The sequence below is a fragment of the Dunckerocampus dactyliophorus genome, chromosome 15 (genome assembly GCF_027744805.1).
Source record: "Dunckerocampus dactyliophorus isolate RoL2022-P2 chromosome 15, RoL_Ddac_1.1, whole genome shotgun sequence".
NCBI lineage: Eukaryota > Metazoa > Chordata > Actinopteri > Syngnathiformes > Syngnathidae > Dunckerocampus > Dunckerocampus dactyliophorus.
In genome coordinates, this window is record NC_072833.1 from 13,586,969 (window position 1) to 13,611,707 (window position 24,739).

Sequence of the window (24,739 nt, forward strand, 5' to 3'; positions counted from 1 at the left end):
CCATGGTGAATGCCAGAGGAGATGTGATGCAGCCATTATGAAAGTTGACATATAATTTGACAAGACTAAAGTTGTGGAAATAAAAGCTAAATATAATAACAAAAATGAATAAATAAAATGGGGCATAAGCGTTGAAAGAAAATACACATCACAAAACCCAATTACTTTGTTCCGCAAGAATGACGTTTCTGTCGTCACATTGGGAATTCTTTAGTGCGTTATTTAGTTATGGACGTGTTCTACCAGTTGACCCAGCGTCTTTTTAAACATAGCAATACCACACGTGTAACCTCTATGTAGACTACATCGAACTATGCAACGCTATGTGTGAGGAATGTTCAAGAAGCACAGAAGACATCTTTCAACTCTTTTATTGAAATACATATTTAGAATAATTTAACTGGACTTCAATAAAATTCAATATCGTACTTGTGTCCATATGTGGTTAAAAGAGGTCTTAGCTGTCAATGTACACGTCATCGCAAAACATGCCAAACATTGTTTAAATAAAAAAAAAAAACAAGACAAAGTCGTCAAGAAAAACATGGTACTAAGGTTGGAATATTACGTGAATACTACAAACTAAGATTACCTCGCACCACCACTGTAACAATAATTAGAAAATCTACACTTTATGACACTAAACGTCATAAATACAGGAAAGTTGTTAAGTTATTTAAGAAAGATCTGACTGAAGATGTAATATTATGAGATAAGTTATAATATATTAATAGAATAAAGTTGTCATTTTCATCTGGCTTTTTTTGTCATGAATTCCAACCTTTTTCTCCACTATATTCTTGTAAAATGACAACTTTGCTCCCTTAAGATGATGACTTTTTTAGTAAATCTATGAGCTTTTGTTTTTTTATTATGACTTTATTTACTTTATGCTCATAAAAAAGTCCACTACCCAACTTAGCTGTCTTTTTCAAAATGAAGACGTTTTTATGACCTTGTTATAGTGCAACTTTATAGTGAAAAAAATCATACTTTTATGAAAATAAAGTTGTAATTTTACAACAGTTACTTATTTTTATCTGAACGTAATTTAAAGTCATTTAATTTAATTTCACAAAAATGAAGTCGTGCCATTACGATACAAAAAGGTGTGGATTTAGGGAAAAAAAGATGAAGTGCATGTGTTGGCTTCCCTCTGGTGAAGTACAAGTCATTTAATTGTACGTATGCTATGTTCAAATAAGTTGACATGAAATCAAAGATTCTATTATTGAAGGTTCACCACTCTTCCGTGTTTTCGCCATTTGTGGATAATGGCTCTCACTGTGGTTCGCTGGAGTCCCAAAGCTTTAGAAATGGCTTTTATAACCTTTTCCACTTGAACTCAGGTGTGATGCACCACAGTTATGTTTTAACAGGGGCAATCACTTATTCACACAGGGTCATGTAGGTTTGGATGTTTTCTCCCTTGATAAGGTCAGAAAAAAGGTCAAGGTCAAAAAAGTAACGTTCATCGCACTTGCACGCGCTTACAACATGCGAGTGAGTAAGGACACCGTACGTTAGCAGCACGTTTTAAGTACAGCCTCCGCATGATAACGTGGCAATCGGACGGAGGTCGTACGTTTCAAGCACGTTGTAAGCACGTACAACTCAGCGCGTGCGCAATGTACGCTGCTATGTACTTACACCTTGCGCAACCGTGCGAGTGACGTGCCTTGACGTACTCCCTGCCTGCTCTTGCCACGCCCTCCCCTTTGACCAACACCCATTGCCCCCCGCACCGCAAATTCACACACCCAGTTTTTCTTTACTTTTTCTTGACAAAGACAATTAAAAAAAAAAGTAAAAACTATGTTATACGTACATTGCCACAAAAATAAAATATATAATAACAAATAAGCAAAAAAAACATTTAATACAGCAAAAAAAGAATGGAAAATTAATTTTTGTAGTGCACAAACCCTCAAATACAACCCCCCCAAACCTACATCCCTCAACCTCGACACACACTCCCACAACTGTTATCTGTCCGTCTATTATCTGTCAGAACAAACTACAATATATAAAATATAAGTGCAAATAAGCATCTCTGAGTACACCAACTAACTCCCGTAGGCTTTTTTGCCCCCTCCAGTGTCCTTCTGAAGGATTGGAGGTGGAAACTTCTTCCATTTCCCTCATTCCTCAGTAAAACAAAGTTAGGTGCTACCTTATTTGCTCCTCTATCAGGCAGAAACATTCTAATCCTGTCCGTCTGAACTGAAGGCCAACTAGGCGGATCAATTGAATTGAATTGACTTAGTCGGTGATACTGCTCTACTAATAAATATAACATACATATCATTCTTAGATTTAAAATAAAACATTTAACAACCAAACAACTACTACAGCAACTGAAATCCAAGTGAACTCACCCGCCTCACTACTTGGTTTGATCCACGTCACGTGGTGGACCTTTGATCACGTCTGAACAGCTTGGGGGTGCCAGCCAGACATATCCTGACTTGATACCCAAATGAGCGCTGAACACTAAAAAATAGGATTTTATTTCTTTCCCCTCATCCTTGGCGCCTCCTAGAAAATGCCCCCGTGGACAATTGCCCATATGGCCCATAGCTAGAACCACCACTGATTAGGATAGCGGAGGTCTTGTATTTGAACACAAATTGAAGTTTCAAACGTCACTCTAAGCTTTAAATTCATTATTTTTGGTTGCGACCCTTTTTTTTTTGCAAGTCTGTTTTTGTTTGCAAATTGTTTTTTTGTTGATTGGATAAAAATAGGCCGCATGGTGGTCTAGTGGTTAGCACGTTGGCCAATACAGTAACAGTCTGGAGATAGGGAAGACCTGGGTTCGATTCTCCCCTGGGCATTTCTGTGTGGAGTTTGCATGTTCTCCCCGTGCGTGCGTGGGTTTTCTCCGGGTACTCCGGCTTCCTCCCACATTCCCAAAAAAACCATGCATGTTAGGTTAATTGGCGACTCTAAATTGTCCATAGGTATGAATGTGAGTGTGAATGGTTGTTTGTCTATATGTGCCCTGCGATTGGCTGGCGACCAGTCCAGGGTGTACCCCGCCTGTCACCCGAAGTCAGCTGGGATAGGCTCCAGCATGCCCCTGCGACCCTAATGAGGATGAAGCGGTATAGAAAATGGATGGATGGATAAAAATACACAAATTTCTTTCCATAATATTTAGGCCAACAATTTACCTAGCATTTCGGCCTCAAGTCTAACTAAAAAAATAAGAAAAAATACTAATATTTTGGGCATAGCTAATATTTTGGCTGCTGGTGCACCAAATATTTTGGGCAAAATGTAATATTTCAGGTGTACCAAATCTTTTGGCGCCATATGTATTAATGTCTCTTCTGTTGTTGTTGCTTAATTTATTGGTATATATGTTTATGTTTCTTATGTTCTTATTCTTTCTTGTGTTTTCTTTCTTTTCTTGGGAGAATGAACAGAATAAGATTTTCATTGCATAGTATAACTGCTGTTTTACTATGCATATGACAATAAAACTCTCTTGAATCTTGAATATGTACTGCTATTGAATCCATATCCTGTGTTAGATATAAAAAGCTTGTTGGGACAGAAATGACAGTGTTATTTACACGAGGGAGAGAAAATGATGGATCATGCTTTGCCATTTTTTAATGATTTTTTTTGCACAGAGAAGCACTTTTGAGTAAGGTGTTTCTTGAATTCAGTAGTGTTTCTCAGCCCCCTTTTTCATTTCTTCAAAATGCTGGCATTTGCAATTTTCTTGGGCTCCATTTTAGATGATCTTACAGCCGTGATCAACACAAAAGCAGAGACTTGCGGTGAGAAACACAACTGAATTCAAGAAACAACTCCTGGCAAAATATAAAGGTGGTGTCGCTGCCACATTGTGTCTTTGGCAACAATCACATCTGCAATGAAAATAAAAGTAAATGTTCATTTATCCCTTTCATTCATCATTTATTTGTATTTATATGCATTTTCAATTGTTTTCTGCATGTAAAACTATAATTGTAAAACTATGGGTTTTGTGTTAGCATTTTTGTCTTTCTGGAAGGGATTAATTGGATTTTCATTATTTCTTATGGGAAAAATGTATTTGGTTAGAGTATGTTTCGGTTGAATCGGACCTTCAGATTAATTACACGAACCAAAGTTCCATTGTACGTGCAAGTTTTAGTGTGATTCCGTAATATTTATAAAACCCATTTATCAACGTACATCACAGTCAGTTATAATCTTATATTTCAGGAGGAGGAGGAACACCCATCAAGCAACTTCATGACTTTATTTTATTAGCAACCTGCTAGCTGGACAGTAACCATGACAACAGCACTAGGCAGGTTGCGGTGATGATGCTCGTCTTGTGGCTCGCTCCGCTGGAAACCTCTACAAACAACAACAAAAAAAAAACATTTGGATTTTGTCTGTCCTTAATTTTTTTGATGAAAATAATACAATGGATGATCTTACGCATTCCATTCACAAAAATGGATGTGATGTCCACGTTGAACGCAGTGATATTCGGCACGGCGTCGATCAGTACTTTCCCAATGGCGGTGTTGTTGGGCACCGACCCTGATGTAAACCTCAGGTCCATGTTGTTGATGATTGAGCCGTTACTGACAAAAAAAAATCCAAAAAACATTGTAACATGAACACATAGCACAATGATATACCAATATGCTGCTGAAAACAATAAAATACCTGAATGACGTAACTATTAAGGAGTTGAATGACGAAAAGGCGCTGCTGTAGAAAGGCTCAAGCTGTGGAGAAAGAGCATTATCCATTTAGTATTTTTTTTTACGTTGTATCGTAATTTACTGACTGCTGACAAGAAAGCATTCGCACTGTTGGGTTCTATTTTGTTTTACCCAAAAATGTATTATTTTCATAATCTAGTAAATGCTCAGAATCAAACATACTAATACAAACTAGCATGCTGCTATTACATGGATTGTGAATGCTGTGAATCTAATATTGTTGTACGGCCAAACACGTTTCTTATGATTAGCGCGAATGCTGAGAGTCAGACATTTACATAAATTCTTATCTTGTGTAATTTTTTTAATTGTTGTGTGAATGCTGTGACTTGAGTTCTGACTGTGTGAGTGGGTCCTGATGAAAAAAATAAACAATAATAATGGTAACATAAGCTAAACATTAATATTTGTCCATTGAACTGTATTATAAATGTATTTTCTGTGTGATTCCAATTGAAAAAAATCACTGAATATGCATATTTCTATTTCAAATACAGGGCAGGAACCTAAGATGAGACGAGCGTCTTTTTGTCTCTCTTTGTCCAGTGTCTTTCTTATGGTAGAGTCATGAACATTGACTTTAACTGAGGCAAGTGAGGCCTGCAGTAATTTGGATTTGTTGTGGGGCCATTTTGCCTTGTTTTCCAGTAAAGAAATATGTTCTGGACACAGCTTATAAACTTTTAAAAGTTTTAATCTTTTTAAAATTGTACCTATTACAACAACAGAATTGAACTAATAGAAGTGCAGAGTGCATGTGTAGGCTTACCGGTACTTTGAAATAATTTAAACACTGAACTACACAGGCGTTTTTGAGGTGTTTCCATGTTTGTGTAAAATGAAAACAAAATGTTTGCCAACTTTAACATAAAAAAGCCCATCAGAGTTCACATATCTGCATATCAGTCACTTGACTCATCACAGGCAATTCAATATCCTTGCACTGAATTCATGTAATTCATTTACTAACTAGTGATGTTTGTCGCCATTCTGTTGGTGCTGTCCTTGACTGTCTTTGCAGGAAGGTGCATTTCTTTCATTCTCTGAATAATTTCTTGTTTATTTCTTTAATTTGGAGAATAGATTCTGTGTTATTTTTATGAATGACTCTTTCATGTATTCTCCATCTGTGAATGGCTTCCTCCTCCAGTCCTTACGCTCCCCAATGCAGCGAGTCAGCTGTAACACTAGCAGCTGTAGTTGTGTATGGATTTTTCAACCATTTCTTGTAAGTATGTTTGCTTTGCTCAACCTTCTGTAGTAGTTCCAAAATCATTCCATTACGGCCATCTGCAGTTGGGTACTTTTGAGTGCTTGTTATGAAAAGGTCTTTCAATGTTACATTTTTTGTTGTTTGCTAATTTGTTGCCACATATAAAGCACATGGGTGGGTAAGCCCGTGTCGTTGGTAGTGAAGGCAAACGAATATATCCATTCTGAATTAAACTCTATTTTCTTCAGACATTTTTTTTAGCGACAAATTCATAGTTATGGATAGCTTGCTTGGAGTAGCACACTCAAGACGTCTTTTTTGCGTGTCATTATCACACTGGCCCTCCTCCCCCTTCCTTTGCTCATCCAATCAGCAGTCAGAACACAGTGTCGTGATATTTCACACTCTTTTGAAAACGCACAGTTCCTTTGCTTCGGTCACAGAGCTCGGCATGGGAGCCACAACATGGGGGCTGTAGAGCCACATGCGGCTCCGGACCCGCGGGTTGCCGACCACTGGCATAGTGGAGCTCTACGAATCCAAAGTGCAAATGAATCAGGCATGTGTGAGGCGTGGTGGCTGGTTGGAGATCCTGGCTGTATCTCTCCCTGTTTTACAGAGCGGGATCTAAGACCTACATTTTTTGTTAAACTTCATTAAATTATTACTCAAAAAAAAATTATGATTGCTCATTTGAGACTAGTGGTGGTGAGTTTTGTTTTATTTACACCCAAAAAAAAGTCCCACACAGTGTGAAGCAGTGCGAAAACATGTACAGTGAAACGTACTGTACACACAAAAATATTTATAGGGTAAAATTTAAATAAAAATAGACAACAAAAATGTCCCAAAAGTACCAAACAAAAAACTCAGAAATACAAGTGCATGTTACCAGCAGCAACTTCTCACTCCAACAGCCTTCAATCCAACCTACTCCCACACTAACAGGGGAGAAACCTTCCCTTTAAATACACCCCACCACCTCCGAAAATTGGAACGCCATAACCCAAGTACCACCTGTACCAACATTTTTCATATAATTTTGCGAATACTGAGAACCAAGCATGATCAAGAATGTGGTTGGACCCCCAGAAGCTCTTATTATAGTGTTAATGCTGAGAATCAAGCTTTCATAGTCATATTGTCATGCACCTGCCTCAAAAAGTTTTTTTTTTTTTGCATGATGTAAAAATTACTGAGAATCAAGCATTCATGCTAACTGATGTTGCTTTGCTCCCCAAAATGTTTTATTATTAGCATGAATGATAAGAATCAAGTCAACTACAAACTATTGTGTGCTATTTTTCTTACAAGTTTTGAATGCTGAGAACCAAGCACTCACACTAGCCAATGCTACTGTGCGGGCAAAATGAATGCTAGGAATCGAGGATGCGTTTATTTTTCTTACCGTAGTCTTGATCATCATTGCTCGAGCAATAAACGCAGCAGACGACTGATTGAGCAAGTCACCGGTGAATGTCTCGCCCACTGACGTAAACCTCAACGTCCGCGTTGTGAGCTGCATTGGTGTTGTCACTGCCTTTTTGGTAGTAGAAGCAGGCTTTGCTGTTGTTGAGTTTGCTTTAAGTGGAGATTCTGTCAAAACATTCAGAAGAACTTCGTAAAAAAAAAAAATCATCGCGGGTGAAAAATCAGGATGTATAAATGACGATTAACTCACGTATGACTTGAATGCTGTTCGCAACAATGCTGATGTTGAACGTGTTGTTGGGTTGACTGAGTGTTTCCTGCAAGGTGGAAACGACGAGGTCATTCTGCGGGGTTGACTCCGTGTCCATGAACTGGAGTCCCACTTCCACTTCCGTTTTGTCCATTCGTGTGACGACCACCGCGCGGCTGTGTCACACATAAATCACACAGTTTTATGATCTTTTCCATCAAATAACGTGCAATGTTTGCATCATCTTGCAAAAACTGTACATAATGCGGATGACAAAGGTCCGGATGAAGATTAAACCAAATCTTGCCCTGTAGATGATGTCGCACTGTAATGCAGTAAAAATGCATTAAAACATTGGAAAGTGGACAGATATATACAAATATACAAAAGATGAAAGTGGACTTACCGCCGTGACAACTTGTATTTCAAGAGCTTTGTACTGTGCACTATTGACATCATTGAATTCTTCCACAAAAGGTTCCTCCAAAGTCGCAGAGAGAATGACAACTGGCGGTGGAGACGTTGTTGGCCCATGGGTTGTGGACATGTGGGTGGTTGTTGGTCCATGAGTTGTGGGAATTTGGGTGGTTGTTGGCCCATAAGTGGTGGTTGGCCTATGGGTTGTGGGAATTTGGGTGGTTGTTGGTCCATGAGTTATGGGCACTTGCGTGATTGTTAGCCCACGAGTGGTCATTGGCCCATGAGTTGAGGGAACCTGGATTCTTGTTTGCCCATGGGTTGATGATACCTGGGTGGCGACTGGTCCATGAGTTGTGGGAATTTGAGTGATTGTGGGCCCACGGGTGGTGGATATCTGGGTGGTGGTTGGCACATGGGTTGTGGGAATGTGGGTGGTTGTTGGTCCATGAGTTATGGGCACTTGCGTGATTGTTGGCCCATGGGTGGTTGTTGGTCCATGAGTTGAGGGAATTTGAGTGGTTGTTGGCCCATGGGTGGTGGGTATCTGGGTGGTGGTTGGCACATGGGTTGTGGGAATGTGGGTGGTTGTTGGTCCATGAGTTATGGGCACTTGCGTGATTGTTGGCCCATGGGTGGTTGTTGGTCCATGAGTTGAGGGAACCTGGATTCTTGTTTGTCTATGACTTGTGGGAACCTGGATGGTTGTTGGCCCGTGGGTGGTGGTTGGCCCATGAGTTGTGGGTATCTGGGTGGTGGTTGGCCCATCGGAAGTGGGAATGTGGGTGGTTGTTGGTCCATGAGTTATGAGCACTTTCGTGATTGTTGGACCATGGGTGGTTGTTGGTCCATTAATTGAGGGAACCTGGATTCTTGTTGGTCCATGACTTGTGGGAACCTGGGTACTTGTTGGCCCATGGGTTGTAGATACCTGGGTGGCGACTGGTCCATGAGTTGTGGGAAATTGAGTGGTTGTTGGCCCATGGTTGGTGGTTGGCCCATTGGGTGTGGGAATTTTGGTGATTGTTGGTCCATGTGTTGTGGGTACCTGGGTGGGGGTTGGTCCATGTGTTGTGGGTACCTTGGTGGCTGTTGGTCCACGGCTTGTGGGAACTTCGGTGACTGTTGGTCCATGGCTTGAGGGAACTTGAGTGGTTGTTGGTCCATGGGTTGAAGGAACCTGGGTGGTGGTTGGTTCATGAGTTGTGGAAAACTGGGTGATTATTGGTCCATAAATTGTGGATAGGTGGGTGGTTGATGGCCCATGTGTTGTGGGTAGCTGGGTGGTTGTTGGTCCATGTGTTGTGGGTACCTGGGTGGGGGATGGTGTATGTGTTGTGGGTAGCTGGGTTGTTGTTGATCCATGGCTTGTGGGAATTTGGGTGACTGTTGGTCCATGGTTTGTGGGAACTTGGGTGACTGTTGGTCCATGGCTTGTGGGAACTTGGCTGGTTGTTGGTCCATGAGTTGAGGGAATTTGAGTGGTTGTTGGCCCATGGGTGGTGGGTATCTGGGTGGTGGTTGGCACATGGGTTGTGGGAATGTGGGTGGTTGTTGGTCCATGAGTTATGGGCACTTGCGTGATTGTTGGCCCATGGGTGGTTGTTGGTCCATGAGTTGAGGGAACCTGGATTCTTGTTTGTCTATGACTTGTGGGAACCTGGATGGTTGTTGGCCCGTGGGTGGTGGTTGGCCCATGAGTTGTGGGTATCTGGGTGGTGGTTGGCCCATCGGAAGTGGGAATGTGGGTGGTTGTTGGTCCATGAGTTATGAGCACTTTCGTGATTGTTGGACCATGGGTGGTTGTTGGTCCATTAATTGAGGGAACCTGGATTCTTGTTGGTCCATGACTTGTGGGAACCTGGGTACTTGTTGGCCCATGGGTTGTAGATACCTGGGTGGCGACTGGTCCATGAGTTGTGGGAAATTGAGTGGTTGTTGGCCCATGGTTGGTGGTTGGCCCATTGGGTGTGGGAATTTTGGTGGTTGTTGGTCCATGTGTTGTGGGTACCTGGGTGGGGGTTGGTCCATGTGTTGTGGGTACCTTGGTGGCTGTTGGTCCACGGCTTGTGGGAACTTGGCTGCTTGTTGGTCGATGTCTTGTGGGAACTTGGGTGGTGGTTGGTCCATGGCTTGTGGGAATTTGGCTGGTTGTTGGTCCATGGGTTAAGGGAACCCGGGTGGTGGTTGGTTCATGAGTTGTGGAAAACTGGGTGGTTGTTGGTCCATAAATTGTGGATAGGTGGGTGGTTGATGGCCCATGGGTTGTGGGAATTTTGGTGGTTGTTGGTCCATGTGTTGTGGGTACATGGGTGGGGGTTGGTGTATGTGTTATGGGTAGCTGGGTGATTGATGGTCCATGGCTTGTGGGAACTTGGCTGGTTGTTGGTCCATGAGTTGAAGGTACCTGGTTCGTGGTTGGTTCATGAGTTGTGGAAAACTGGGTGGCTGTCTGTCCATAAATTGTGGGTAGGTGGGGAGTTGATGGCCCCTGGGTTGTGGGAATTTTGGTGGTTGTTGGTCCATGTGTTGTGGGTACCTGGGTGAGGGATTGTGTATGTGTTTTGTGTAGCTGGGTTGTTGTTGGTCCATCTGTTGTGGGTACCTGGGTGGGGGATGGTGTATGTGTTGTGGGTAGCTGGGTTGTTGTCGGTCCATGGCCTGTGGGAACTTGGGTGGTTGTTGGTCCATGGCTTGTTGGAACTTGGCTGGTTGTTGGTCCATTGATTGAAGGAACCTGGGTGGTGGTTGGTTTATGAGTTGTGGAAAACTGGGTGGTTGTTGGTCCATAAATTGTGGATAGGTGGGTGGTTGATGGCCCATGGGTTGTGGGAATTTTGGTAGTTGTTGGTCCATGTGTTGTGGGTACCTGGGTGGGGGATGGTGTATGTGTTATGGGTAGCTGGGTGATTGATGGTCCATGGCTTGTGGGAACTTGGCTGGTTGTTGGTCCATGAGTTGAAGGTACCTGGTTCGTGGTTGGTTCATGAGTTGTGGAAAACTGGGTGGCTGTCTGTCCATAAATTGTGGGTAGGTGGGGAGTTGATGGCCCCTGGGTTGTGGGAATTTTGGTGGTTGTTGGTTCATGTGTTGTGGGTACCTGGGTGAGGGATTGTGTATGTGTTTTGTGTAGCTGGGTTGTTGTTGGTCCATCTGTTGTGGGTACCTGGGTGGGGGATGGTGTATGTGTTGTGGGTAGCTGTGTTGTTTTTGGTCCATGGCTTGTGGGAACTTCGGTGACTGTTGGTCCATGGCTTGAGGGAACTTGAGTGGTTGTTGGTCCATGGGTTGAAGGAACCTGGGTGGTGGTTGGTTCATGAGTTGTGGAAAACTGGGTGGTTGTTGGTCCAAAAATTGTGGATAGGTGGGTGGTTGATGGCCCATGGGTTGTGGGAATTTTGGTGTTTGTTGGTCCATGTGTTGTGGGTACCTGGGTCGGGGATGGTGTATGTGTTGTGGGTAGCTGGGTGGTTGTTGGTCCATGTGTTGTGGGTACCTGGGTGGGGGATGGTGTATGTGTTGTGGGTAGCTGGGTTGTTGTTGATCCATGGCTTGTGGGAATTTGGGTGACTGTTGGTCCATGGTTTGTGGGAACTTGGCTGGTTGTTGGTCCATGGGTTGAAGGAACTTGGGTGGTGGTTGGTTCATGAGTTGAGGAAAACTGGGTGGTTGTTGGTCCATAAATTGTGGATAGGTGGGTGGTTGATGGCCCATGGGTTGTGGGAATTTTGGTGTTTGTTGGTCCATGTGTTGTGTGTACCTGGGTGGGGGATGGTGTATGTGTTGTGGGTAGCTGGGTGGTTGTTGGTCCATGTGTTGTGGGTACCTGGGTGGGGGATGGTGTATGTGTTGTGGGTAGCTTGGTTGTTGTTGGTCCATGGCTTGTGGGAACTTGGGTGACTGTTGGTCCATGGGTGGTGGTTGGCCGATGGGTTGAAGGAATATGGGTGGTTGTTGGCCCATGAGTTATGCGCACTTGCGTTATTGTTGGCCCATGGGTGGTGATTGGTCCATGAGTTGAGGGAAAATTAATTCTTGTTTGTCTATCACTTGTGGGAACATGGATGGTTGTTGGCCCATGGGTGGTGGTTGGCCCATGGGTTGTGGGAACGTGGGTGGTTGTCGGTCCATGAGTTATGGGCACTTGCGTGATTGTTGGACCATGGGTGGTCGTTGGTCCATGAGTTGAGGGAACCTGGATTCTTGTTGGTCCATGAGTTGCGGGGCTTTGAATGGTAATTGGGCCAGGGGTGGTTGTTCTTGCTTTTTCGGCTGTTTAATGTAAAAAACAATGAAAGGCTAAATTAGTCAGTGTCAGTGTTTAGCATTAACAGTAACAAAAACTAACAGGAGTGGCATAAGTGTTGACTTACGAATGACTGCTATTGAGTTTGGATCAATCGTTAGTTTGAAAGTGTTGTTGGGACTAATCACAGCCTGTACCAAGGTGTCTACCACCACATCAGCTTCTGGAATTTGATCTGTCGATACCGAAACGTTGAACTGCAGTTCCACTTCTACTTGAGTGTTTCCCATTTGTGGCCTTCAATGGTAAAAATCCCAGATTTAATTTCTATTGCCGATCATGTAAACTGTGGCACTCCCTGTATTCAAAGTCTTACCTAAATCCAATAACAATTGTTCTGATGAAAATACTTCCAAAGGCTTGGAAGAAGATGAAGTCACACTGCAAGAAGAATCACAGTTTTGAGTAATTTCAAGAAAAGCAATGCAGAAATCTAACAGTTTAGGAGTGTACTCACCGTTGATACCACTTGTGTTTGAAGAGTTTGGTATTGTTCACTGTTGGGATCATTAAATTCTGGCACAAAAGGTTCCTCCACAATCGCTTCAACAGACACAACTGGTGAGGGAACTAAGGTGACGGCAGTTGTTGGCCCACTGACGGTCACTAGCCCATTGGTGGTTGTAGGTCCAGGAGTTGTTGGTCTGTCGGTTGTTGTTGGTTGTTCAGCTGTTTAATAAAAATAATTGAAAACAAAAAAAGTATTAGCAGTAAACCCTTTAAGAATGTACATTAACTGTAAAAATTTGGCAGAAATGTCGACTTACAAATGACTGCTATTGAGTTAGGATCAATCGTTAGGTTGAAAGTGTTGTTGGCACTAATCACAGCCTGTACCAAGGTGTCTACCACCACATCAGCTTCTGGGATTTGATCTGTCGATACCGAAATGTTGAACTGCAGTTCCACTTCTACTTGAGTGTTTCCCATTTGTGGCCTTCAATGGTAAAAATCCTAGATTTAATTTCTATTACAGATCATGTAAACTGTGGCACTGCCTGTATTCAAAGTCTTACCTAAATCCAATAACAATTGTTCTGATGAAAATACTTCCAAACGCTTGGAAGAAGATGAAGTCACACTGCAAGAGGAATCACAGTTTTTAATAATTTCACAAAAAGCAGTGCGGAAATCTACCAGTTTAGGAGTGTACTCACCGCTGATACCACTTGTGTTTGAAGAGTTTGGTATTGTTCACTGTTGGGATCATTAAATTCTGGCACAAAAGGTTCCTCCACAATCGCTTCAATAGACACAACTGGTGAGGGAACTGAGGTGACGGCAGTTGTTGGCCCACTGACGGTCACTAGCCCATTGGTGGTTGTAGGTCCAGAAGTTGTTGGTCTGTCAGTTGTTGTTGGTTGTTCAGCTGTTTAATAAAAATAATTGAAAACAAAAAAAGTATTAGCAGTAAACCCTTTAAGAATGTACATTAACTGTAAAAATTTGGCAGAAATGTCGACTTACAAATGACTGCTATTGAGTTAGGATCAATCGTTAGGTTGAAAGTGTTGTTGGCACTAATCACAGCCTGTACCAAGGTGTCTACCACCACATCAGCTTCTGGGATTTGATCTGTCGATACCGAAATGTTGAACTGCAGTTCCACTTCTACTTGAGTGTTTCCCATTTGTGGCCTTCAATGGTAAAAATCCTAGATTTAATTTCTATTGCAGATCATGTAAACTGTGGCACTCCCTGTATTCAAAGTCTTACCTAAATCCAATAACAATTGTTCTAATGAAAATACTTCCAAAGGCTTGGAAGAAGATGAAGTCACACTGCAAGAGGAATCACAGTTTTGAGTAATTTCAAGAAAAGCAATGCAGAAATCTAACAGTTTAGGAGTGTGCTCACCGTTGATACCACTTGTGTTTGAAGAGTTTGGTATTGTTCACTGTTGGGATCATTAAATTCTGGCACAAAAGGTTCCTCCACAATCGCTTCAATAGACACAACTGGTGAGGGAACTGAGGTGACGGCAGTTGTTGGCCCACTGACGGTCACTAGCCCATTGGTGGTTGTAGGTCCAGGAGTTGTTGGTCTGTCGGTGGTTGTTGTTGGTTGTTCAGCTGTTTAACAAAAATAATTGAAAACAAAACAAAGTATTAGCAGTAAACCCTTTAAGAATGTACATCAACTGCAAACAGTTAACAGAAATGTCGACTTACAAATGACTGCTATTGAGTTAGGATCAATCGTTAGGTTGAAAGTGTTGTTGGCACTAATCACAGCCTGTACCAAGGTGTCTACCACCACATCAGCTTCTGGGATTTGATCTGTCGATACCGAAATGTTGAACTGCAGTTCCACTTCTACTTGAGTGTTTCCCATTTGTGGCCTTCAATGGTAAAAATTCCAGATTTAATTTCTATTGCAGATCATGTAAACTGTGGCACTCCCTGTATTCAAAGTCTTACCTAAATCCAATAACAATTGTTCTAATGAAAATACTTCCAAAGGCTTGGAAGAAGATGAAGTCACACTGCAAGAAGAATCACAGTTTTGAGTAATTTCAAGAAAAGCAATGCAGAAATCTAACAGTTTAGGAGTGTGCTCACCGTTGATACCACTTGTGTTTGAAGAGTTTGGTATTGTTCACTGTTGGGATCATTAAATTCTGGCACAAAAGGTTCCTCCACAATCGCTTCAATAGACACAACTGGTGAGGGAACTGAGGTGACGGCAGTTGTTGGCCCACTGACGGTCACTAGCCCATTGGTGGTTGTAGGTCCAGGAGTTGTTGGTCTGTCGGTGGTTGTTGTTGGTTGTTCAGCTGTTTAACAAAAATAATTGAAAACAAAACAAAGTATTAGCAGTAAACCCTTTAAGAATGTACATCAACTGCAAACAGTTAACAGAAATGTCGACTTACAAATGACTGCTATTGAGTTAGGATCAATCGTTAGGTTGAAAGTGTTGTTGGCACTAATCACAGCCTGTACCAAGGTGTCTACCACCACATCAGCTTCTGGAATTTGATCTGTCGATACCGAAACGTTGAACTGCAGTTCCACTTCTACTTGAGTGTTTCCCATTTGTGGCCTTCAATGGTAAAAATTCCAGATTTAATTTCTATTGCAGATCATGTAAACTGTGGCACTCCCTGTATTCATAGTCTTACCTAAATCCAATAACAGTTGTTCTGATGAAAATACTTCCAAACGCTTGGAAGAAGATGAAGTCACACTGCAAGAGGAATCACAGTTTTTAATAATTTCACAAAAAGCAGTGCGGAAATCTACCAGTTTAGGAGTGTACTCACCGCTGATACCACTTGTGTTTGAAGAGTTTGGTATTGTTCACTGTTGGGATCATTAAATTCTGGCACAAAAGGTTCCTCTACAATCGCTTCAATAGACACAACTGGTGAGGGAACTGAGGTGACGGGAGTTGTTGGCCCACTGACGGTCACTAGCCCATTGGTGGTTGTAGGTCCAGGAGTTGTTGGTCCGTCGGTGGTTGTTGTTGGTTGTTCAGCTGTTTAACAAAAATAATTGAAAACAAAAAAAGTATTAGCAGTAAACCCTTTAAGAATGTACATTAACTGTAAAAATTTGGCAGAAATGTCGACTTACGAATGACTGCTATTGAGTTAGGATCAATCGTTAGGTTGAAAGTGTTGTTGGCACTAATCACAGCCTGTACCAAGGTGTCTACCACCACATCAGCTTCTGGAATTTGATCTGTCGATACCGAAACGTTGAACTGCAGTTCCACTTCTACTTGAGTGTTTCCCATTTGTGGCCTTCAATGGTAAAAATCCCAGATTTAATTTCTATTGCAGATCATGTAAACTGTGGCACTCCCTGTATTCAAAGTCTTACCTAAATCCAATAACAATTGTTCTAATGAAAATACTTCCAAAGGCTTGGAAGAAGATGAAGTCACACTGCAAGAAGAATCACAGTTTTGAGTAATTTCAAGAAAAGCAATGCAGAAATCTACCAGTTTAGGAGTGTACTCACCATTGATACCACTTGTGTTTGAAGAGTTTGGTATTGTTCACTGTTGGGATCATTAAATTCTGGCACAAAAGGTTCCTCCACAATCGCTTCAATAGACACAACTGGTGAGGGAACTGAGGTGACGGCAGTTGTTGGCCCACTGACGGTCACTAGCCCATTGGTGGTTGTAGGTCCAGGAGTTGTTGGTCTGTCGGTTGTTGTTGGTTGTTCAGCTGTTTAATAAAAATAATTGAAAACAAAAAAAGTATTAGCAGTAAACCCTTTAAGAATGTACATTAACTGTAAAAATTTGGCAGAAATGTCGACTTACAAATGACTGCTATTGAGTTAGGATCAATCGTTAGGTTGAAAGTGTTGTTGGCACTAATCACAGCCTGTACCAAGGTGTCTACCACCACATCAGCTTCTGGGATTTGATCTGTCGATACCGAAATGTTGAACTGCAGTTCCACTTCTACTTGAGTGTTTCCCATTTGTGGCCTTCAATGGTAAAAATCCTAGATTTAATTTCTATTACAGATCATGTAAACTGTGGCACTCCCTGTATTCAAAGTCTTACCTAAATCCAATAACAATTGTTCTGATGAAAATAGTTCCAAACGCTTGGAAGAAGATGAAGTCACACTGCAAGAGGAATCACAGTTTTTAATAATTTCACAAAAAGCAGTGCGGAAATCTACCAGTTTAGGAGTGTACTCACCGCTGATACCACTTGTGTTTGAAGAGTTTGGTATTGTTCACTGTTGGGATCATTAAATTCTGGCACAAAAGGTTCCTCCACAATCGCTTCAATAGACACAACTGGTGAGGGAACTGAGGTGACGGCAGTTGTTGGCCCACTGACGGTCACTAGCCCATTGGTGGTTGTAGGTCCAGAAGTTGTTGGTCTGTCGGTTGTTGTTGGTTGTTCAGCTGTTTAATAAAAATAATTGAAAACAAAACAAAGTATTAGCAGTAAACCCTTTAAGAATGTACATTAACTGTAAAAATTTGGCAGAAATGTCGACTTACAAATGACTGCTATTGAGTTAGGATCAATCGTTAGGTTGAAAGTGTTGTTGGCACTAATCACAGCCTGTACCAAGGTGTCTACCACCACATCAGCTTCTGGGATTTGATCTGTCGGTACCGAAATGTTGAACTGCAGTTCCACTTCTACTTGAGTGTTTCCCATTTGTGGCCTTCAATGGTAAAAATCCTAGATTTAATTTCTATTGCAGATCATGTAAACTGTGGCACTCCCTGTATTCAAAGTCTTACCTAAATCCAATAACAATTGTTCTGATGAAAATACTTCCAAACGCTTGGAAGAAGATGAAGTCACACTGCAAGAGGAATCACAGTTTTTAATAATTTCACAAAAAGCAGTGCGGAAATCTACCAGTTTAGGAGTGTACTCACCGCTGATACCACTTGTGTTTGAAGAGTTTGGTATTGTTCACTGTTGGGATCATTAAATTCTGGCACAAAAGGTTCCTCCACAATCGCTTCAATAGACACAACTGGTGAGGGAACTGAGGTGACGGCAGTTGTTGGCCCACTGACGGTCACTAGCCCATTGGTGGTTGTAGGTCCAGGAGTTGTTGGTCCGTCGGTGGTTGTTGTTGGTTGTTCAGCTGTTTAACAAAAATAATTGAAAACAAAACAAAGTATTAGCAGTGAACCCTTTAAGAATGTATATCAACTGCAAACAGTTAACAGAAATGTCGACTTACGAATGACTGCTATTGAGTTAGGATCAATCGTTAGGTTGAAAGTGTTGTTGGCACTAATCACAGCCTGTACCAAGGTGTCTACCACCACATCAGCTTCTGGGATTTGATCTGTCGGTACCGAAATGTTGAACTGCAGTTCCACTTCTACTTGAGTGTTTCCCATTTGTGGCCTTCAATGGTAAAAATCCTAGATTTAATTTCTATTGCAGATCATGTAAACTGTGGCACTCCCTGTATTCAAAGTCTTACCTAAATCCAATAACAATTGTTCTGATGAAAATACTTCCAAACGCTTGGAAGAAGATGAAGTCACACTGCAAGAGGAATCACAGTTTTTAATAATTTCACAAAAAGCAGTGCGGAAATCTACCAGTTTAGGAGTGTACTCACCGCTGATACCACTTGTGTTTGAAGAGTTTGGTATTGTTCACTGTTGGGATCATTAAATTCTGGCACAAAAGGTTCCTCCACAATCGCTTCAATAGACACAACTGGTGAGGGAACTGAGGTGACGGCAGTTGTTGGCCCACTGACAGTCACTAGCCCATTGGTGGTTGTAGGTCCAGGAGTTGTTGGTCTGTCAATTGTTGTTGGTTGTTCAGCTGTTTAATAAAAATAATAGAAAACAAAAAAAGTCTTAGCAGTAAACCCTTTAAGAATGTACATCAACTGCAAACAATTAACAGAAATGTTGACTTACGAATGACTGCTATTGAGTTAGGATCAATCGTTAGGTTGAAAGTGTTGTTGGCACTAATCACAGCCTGTACCAAGGTGTCTACCACCACATCAGCTTCTGGAATTTGATCTGTCGATACCGAAACATTGAACTGCAGTTCCACTTCTACTTGAGTGTTTCCCATTTGTGGCCTTCAATGGTAAAAATCCCAGATTTAATTTCTATTGCAGATCATGTAAACTGTGGCACTCCCTGTATTCAAAGTCTTACCTAAATCCAATAACAATTGTTCTAATGAAAATACTTCCAAAGGCTTGGAAGAAGATGAAGTCACACTGCAAGAAGAATCACAGTTTTGAATAATTTCAAGAAAAGCAATGCAGAAATCTACCAGTTTAGGAGTGTACTCACCGCTGATACCACTTGTGTTTGAAGAGTTTGGTATTGTTCACTGTTGGGATCATTAAATTCTGGCACAAAAGGTTCCTCCACAATCGCTTCAATAGACACAACTGGTGAGGGAACTGAGGTGACGGGAGTTGTTGGCCCACTGACGGTCACTAGCCCATTGGTGGTTGTAGGTCCAGGAGTTGTTGGTCTGTCGGTTGTTGTTGGTTGTTCAGCTGTTTAATAAAAATAATTGAAAACAAAACAAAGTATTAGCAGTAAACCCTTTAAGAATGTACATTAACTGTAAAAATTTGGCAGAAATGTCGACTTACAAATGACTGCTATTGAGTTAGGATCAATCGTTAGGTTGAAAGTGTTGTTGGCACTAATCACAGCCTGTACCAAGGTGTCTACCACCACATCAGCTTCTGGGATTTGATCTGTCGATACCGAAATGTTGAACTGCAGTTCCACTTCTACTTGAGTGTTTCCCATTTGTGGCCTTCAATGGTAAAAATCCTAGATTTAATTTCTATTACAGATCATGTAAACTGTGGCACTCCCTGTATTCAAAGTCTTACCTAAATCCAATAACAATTGTTCTGATGAAAATACTTCCAAACGCTTGGAAGAAGATGAAGTCACACTGCAAGAGGAATCACAGTTTTTTATAATTTCACAAAAAGCAGTGCGGAAATCTACCAGTTTAGGAGTGTACTCACCGCTGATACCACTTGTGTTTGAAGAGTTTGGTATTGTTCACTGTTGGCATCATTAAATTCTGGCACAAAAGGTTCCTCCACAATCGCTTCAATAGACACAACTGGTGAGGGAACTGAGGTGACGGCAGTTGTTGGCCCACTGACGGTCACTAGCCCATTGGTGGTTGTAGGTCCAGAAGTTGTTGGTCTGTCAGTTGTTGTTGGTTGTTCAGCTGTTTAATAAAAATAATTGAAAACAAAAAAAGTATTAGCAGTAAACCCTTTAAGAATGTACATCAACTGCAAACAATTAACAGAAATGTCGACTTACGAATGACTGCTATTGAGTTAGGATCAATCGTTAGGTTGAAAGTGTTGTTGGCACTAATCACAGCCTGTACCAAGGTGTCTACCACCACATCAGCTTCTGGAATTTGATCTGTCGATACCGAAACGTTGAACTGCAGTTCCACTTCTACTTGAGTGTTTCCCATTTGTGGCCTTCAATGGTAAAAATCCCAGATTTAATTTCTATTGCAGATCATGTAAACTGTGGCACTCCCTGTATTCAAAGTCTTACCCAAATCCAATAACAATTGTTCTAATGAAAATACTTCCAAAGGCTTGGAAGAAGATGAAGTCACACTGCAAGAAGAATCACAGTTTTGAGTAATTTCAAGAAAAGCAATGCAGAAATCTACAAGTTTAGGAGTGTACTCACCATTGATACCACTTGTGTTTGAAGAGTTTGGTATTGTTCACTGTTGGGATCATTAAATTCTGGCACAAAAGGTTCCTCCACAATCGCTTCAATAGACACAACTGGTGAGGGAACTGAGGTGACGGCAGTTGTTGGCCCACTGACGGTCACTAGCCCATTGGTGGTTGTAGGTCCAGGAGTTGTTGGTCTGTCGGTTGTTGTTGGTTGTTCAGCTGTTTAATAAAAATAATTGAAAACAAAAAAAGTATTAGCAGTAAACCCTTTAAGAATGTACATTAACTGTAAAAATTTGGCAGAAATGTCGACTTACAAATGACTGCTATTGAGTTAGGATCAATCGTTAGGTTGAAAGTGTTGTTGGCACTAATCACAGCCTGTACCAAGGTGTCTACCACCACATCAGCTTCTGGGATTTGATCTGTCGATACCGAAATGTTGAACTGCAGTTCCACTTCAACTTGAGTGTTTCCCATTTGTGGCCTTCAATGGTAAAAATCCCAGATTTAATTTCTATTGCAGATCATGTAAACTGTGACACTCCCTGTATTCAAAGTCTTACCTAAATCCAATAACAATTGTTCTGATGAAAATACTTCCAAACGCTTGGAAGAAGATGAAGTCACACTGCAAGAGGAATCACAGTTTTTAATAATTTCACAAAAAGCAGTGCGGAAATCTACCAGTTTAGGAGTGTACTCACCGCTGATACCACTTGTGTTTGAAGAGTTTGGTATTGTTCACTGTTGGGATCATTAAATTCTGGCACAAAAGGTTCCTCCACAATCGCTTCAATAGACACAACTGGTGAGGGAACTGAGGTGACGGCAGTTGTTGGCCCACTGACGGTCACTAGCCCATTGGTGGTTGTAGGTCCAGGAGTTGTTGGTCCGTCGGTGGTTGTTGTTGGTTGTTCAGCTGTTTAACAAAAATAATTGAAAACAAAACAAAGTATTAGCAGTGAACCCTTTAAGAATGTACATCAACTGCAAACAGTTAACAGAAATGTCGACTTACGAATGACTGCTATTGAGTTAGGATCAATCGTTAGGTTGAAAGTGTTGTTGGCACTAATCACAGCCTGTACCAAGGTGTCTACCACCACATCAGCTTCTGGGATTTGATCTGTCGGTACCGAAATGTTGAACTGCAGTTCCACTTCTACTTGAGTGTTTCCCATTTGTGGCCTTCAATCGTAAAAATCCTAGATTTAATTTCTATTGCAGATCATGTAAACTGTGGCACTCCCTGTATTCAAAGTCTTACCTAAATCCAATAACAATTGTTCTGATGAAAATACTTCCAAACGCTTGGAAGAAGATGAAGTCACACTGCAAGAGGAATCACAGTTTTTAATAATTTCACAAAAAGCAGTGCGGAAATCTACCAGTTTAGGAGTGTACTCACCGCTGATACCACTTGTGTTTGAAGAGTTTGGTATTGTTCACTGTTGGGATCATTAAATTCTGGCACAAAAGGTTCCTCCACAATCGCTTCAATAGACACAACTGGTGAGGGAACTGAGGTGACGGCAGTTGTTGGCCCACTGACAGTCACTAGCCCATTGGTGGTTGTAGGTCCAGGAGTTGTTGGTCTGTCAGTTGTTGTTGGTTGTTCAGCTGTTTAATAAAAATAATTGAAAACAAAAAAAGTATTAGCAGTAAACCCTTTAAGAATGTACATCAACTGCAAACTATTAACAGAAATGTCGACTTACGAATGACTGCTATTGAGTTAGGATCAATCGTTAGGTTGAAAGTGTTGTTGGCACTAATCACAGCCTGTACCAAGGTGTCTACCACCACATCAGCTTCTGGAATTTGATCTGTCGATACCGAAACATTGAACTGCAGTTCCACTTCTACTTGAGTGTTTCCCATTTGTGGCCTTCAATGGTAAAAATCCCAGATTTAATTTCTATTGCAGATCATGTAAACTGTGGCACTCCCTGTATTCAAAGTCTTACCTAAATCCAATAACAATTGTTCTAATGAAAATACTTCCAAAGGCTTGGAAGAAGATGAAGTCACACTGCAAGAAGAATCACAGTTTTGAATAATTTCAAGAAAAGCAATGCAGAAATCTACCAGTTTAGGAGTGTACTCACCGCTGATACCACTTGTGTTTGAAGAGTTTGGTATTGTTCACTGTTGGGATCATTAAATTCTGGCACAAAAGGTTCCTCCACAATCGCTTCAATAGACACAACTGGTGAGGGAACTGAGGTGACGGCAGTTGTTGGCCCACTGACGGTCACTAGCCCATTGGTGGTTGTAGGTCCAGGAGTTGTTGGTCTGTCGGTGGTTGTTGTTGGTTGTTCAGCTGTTTAACAAAAATAATTGAAAACAAAAAAAGTATTAGCAGTAAACCCTTTAAGAATGTACATTAACTGTAAAAATTTGGCAGAAATGTCGACTTACGAATGACTGCTATTGAGTTAGGATCAATCGTTAGGTTGAAAGTGTTGTTGGCACTAATCACAGCCTGTACCAAGGTGTCTACCACCACATCAGCTTCTGGAATTTGATCTGTCGATACCGAAACGTTGAACTGCAGTTCCACTTCTACTTGAGTGTTTCCCATTTGTGGCCTTCAATGGTAAAAATCCCAGATTTAATTTCTATTGCAGATCATGTAAACTGTGGCACTCCCTGTATTCAAAGTCTTACCTAAATCCAATAACAATTGTTCTAATGAAAATACTTCCAAAGGCTTGGAAGAAGATGAAGTCACACTGCAAGAAGAATCACAGTTTTGAGTAATTTCAAGAAAAGCAATGCAGAAATCTACCAGTTTAGGAGTGTACTCACCATTGATACCACTTGTGTTTGAAGAGTTTGGTATTGTTCACTGTTGGGATCATTAAATTCTGGCACAAAAGGTTGCTCCACAATCGCTTCAATAGACACAACTGGTGAGGGAACTGAGGTGACGGGAGTTGTTGGCCCACTGACGGTCACTAGCCCATTGGTGGTTGTAGGTCCAGGAGTTGTTGGTCTGTCGGTTGTTGTTGGTTGTTCAGCTGTTTAATAAAAATAATTGAAAACAAAACAAAGTATTAGCAGTAAACCCTTTAAGAATGTACATTAACTGTAAAAATTTGGCAGAAATGTCGACTTACGAATGACTGCTATTGAGTTAGGATCAATCGTTAGGTTGAAAGTGTTGTTGGCACTAATCACAGCCTGTACCAAGGTGTCTACCACCACATCAGATTCTGGGATTTGATCTGTCGGTACCGAAATGTTGAACTGCAGTTCCACTTCTACTTGAGTGTTTCCCATTTGTGGCCTTCAATGGTAAAAATCCTAGATTTAATTTCTATTGCAGATCATGTAAACTGTGGCACTCCCTGTATTCAAAGTCTTACCTAAATCCAATAACAATTGTTCTGATGAAAATACTTCCAAATGCTTGGAAGAAGATGAAGTCACACTGCAAGAGGAATCACAGTTTTTAATAATTTCACAAAAAGCAGTGCGGAAATCTACCAGTTTAGGAGTGTACTCACCGCTGATACCACTTGTGTTTGAAGAGTTTGGTATTGTTCACTGTTGGGATCATTAAATTCTGGCACAAAAGGTTCCTCCACAATCGCTTCAATAGACACAACTGGTGAGGGAACTGAGGTGACGGCAGTTGTTGGCCCACTGACGGTCACTAGCCCATTGGTGGTTGTAGGTCCAGGAGTTGTTGGTCCGTCGGTGGTTGTTGTTGGTTGTTCAGCTGTTTAACAAAAATAATTGAAAACAAAACAAAGTATTAGCAGTGAACCCTTTAAGAATGTACATCAACTGCAAACAGTTAACAGAAATGTCGACTTACGAATGACTGCTATTGAGTTAGGATCAATCGTTAGGTTGAAAGTGTTGTTGGCACTAATCACAGCCTGTACCAAGGTGTCTACCACCACATCAGCTTCTGGAATTTGATCTGTCGATACCGAAACGTTGAACTGCAGTTCCACTTCTACTTGAGTGTTTCCCATTTGTGGCCTTCAATGGTAAAAATCCCAGATTTAATTTCTATTGCAGATTATGTAAACTGTGGCACTCCCTGTATTCAAAGTCTTACCTAAATCCAATAACAATTGTTCTAATGAAAATACTTCCAAAGGCTTGGAAGAAGATGAAGTCACACTGCAAGAAGAATCACAGTTTTGAGTAATTTCAAGAAAAGCAATGCAGAAATCTACCAGTTTAGGAGTGTACTCAC

General features: G+C 41.4%; 1 protein-coding gene across 1 annotated transcript; it reads right to left on the reverse strand.

Moving 5' to 3' along the window:
- Positions 1–1,786: 1,786 nt before the first annotated feature.
- Positions 1,787–18,199, reverse strand: LOC129194993 (mucin-2-like). The gene is made up of 19 exons (XM_054800647.1): positions 18,037–18,199; positions 17,723–17,937; positions 16,881–16,945; positions 16,632–16,801; positions 16,363–16,533; positions 15,619–15,833; positions 15,478–15,542; positions 15,229–15,398; positions 14,956–15,129; positions 14,211–14,425; positions 12,811–12,869; positions 12,421–12,590; positions 8,037–12,319; positions 7,891–7,955; positions 7,631–7,806; positions 7,358–7,545; positions 4,678–4,739; positions 4,444–4,592; positions 1,787–4,359 (listed from the first exon to the last, which is right to left on the reverse strand). Exons 1-19 carry the CDS (start codon positions 18,197–18,199, stop codon positions 4,277–4,279), a joined length of 6,858 nt encoding a protein of 2,285 aa, XP_054656622.1. The 3' UTR covers positions 1,787–4,276.
- Positions 18,200–24,739: the final 6,540 nt, after the last annotated feature.

What these genes read in the sequence shown, in the direction of transcription:
- LOC129194993 (XM_054800647.1), bottom strand. Translation starts at nt 18,199, where the DNA reads ATGGGAAACACTCAAGTAGAAGTGGAACTGCAGTTCAACATTTCGGTA. An exon ending in AGAATTTAATGATCCCAACA is followed by an intron (nt 15,834 to 16,362) that starts GTGAACAATACC and finishes TTTGTTAAACAG; the next exon opens with CTGAACAACCAACAACAACC. An exon ending in CATTTTTGTGAATGGAATGC is followed by an intron (nt 4,360 to 4,443) that starts GTAAGATCATCC and finishes TGTTGTTTGTAG; the next exon opens with AGGTTTCCAGCGGAGCGAGC.